The 587-nt window shown below is 47.0% G+C and overlaps 1 protein-coding gene across 1 annotated transcript; it reads left to right on the top strand.

Annotated features, from left to right (window-relative positions):
• The first annotated feature begins 92 nt into the window (after positions 1-92).
• On the top strand, positions 93-581 carry LOC107682246 (dnaJ homolog subfamily C member 18-like). Its single transcript, XM_016478551.1, has 2 exons — positions 93-273; positions 355-581. The coding sequence occupies exons 1-2, from the start codon at positions 105-107 to the stop codon at positions 477-479; spliced, it is 294 nt and encodes a 97-aa protein (XP_016334037.1). The 5' UTR covers positions 93-104; the 3' UTR covers positions 480-581.
• The last annotated feature ends 6 nt before the right edge of the window (positions 582-587 follow it).

The following is a 587-nucleotide window of genomic DNA, read 5'->3' as shown; positions in this document are numbered from 1 at the left end:
CCTTAAATCATTCCCTTAGGTAAGGGGAAATCACGCCTTAAGTCTTATACGTAAGGTGCTTTATGCAACCGGGCACTGACATATACTCTCTGTCTCACAGGTCCATGGGGTTGGTGGTGTCCAGAGAAACCCAGCACATGGGTGTGCCATACTATGTGGATAAGGGTTTTGAGAACGAATACCGCGGTGCTGCCCTGGAAGAGCTGGAGAAGACTATTGAGAGCGACTATATTGACCATCTACAGAGCAGCTGCTGGAAAGAGAAGCAACAGAGTAAGATGTCTTCTCATCCATTAGGTTATGACTCTGTAATATAAACCCCTGTATTACTAAAGCTATGTTGTTTTGTTTCAGAATCTGATCTAGCTAATCTGGGCCAACTGTACCGAGATGAGCGGCTGAAGCAGAAGGCCGAGACCATGAAGTTGGATCACTGTGACAAGCTGCACCGCTTCATGGGACGACAGAGAGGAGACTGAGGTTGCGTCGCCCTCCCAGACAGCGTGGTCTGCCTAATCAAAGAGCTTTTAGTGTTGGTTATATATTTCAATTTACTCGGGTGGGTCACCTTTTTGGGAAGGAGAAAG

This window comes from Sinocyclocheilus anshuiensis, unplaced genomic scaffold, assembly GCF_001515605.1.
Source record: "Sinocyclocheilus anshuiensis isolate Anshui unplaced genomic scaffold, SAMN03320099.WGS_v1.1 C31934944, whole genome shotgun sequence".
NCBI lineage: Eukaryota > Metazoa > Chordata > Actinopteri > Cypriniformes > Cyprinidae > Sinocyclocheilus > Sinocyclocheilus anshuiensis.
This window is presented reverse-complemented; position numbering and strand designations above follow the sequence as displayed.

Excerpts from the sequence above, each read along its gene's own strand:
- LOC107682246 (XM_016478551.1), top strand. The coding sequence starts at position 105 with ATGGGGTTGGTGGTGTCCAGAGAAACCCAGCACATGGGTGTGCCATAC. Across the intron at positions 274-354 it reads CTGGAAAGAGAAGCAACAGA|AATCTGATCTAGCTAATCTG; the intron begins GTAAGATGTCTT and ends GTTTTGTTTCAG.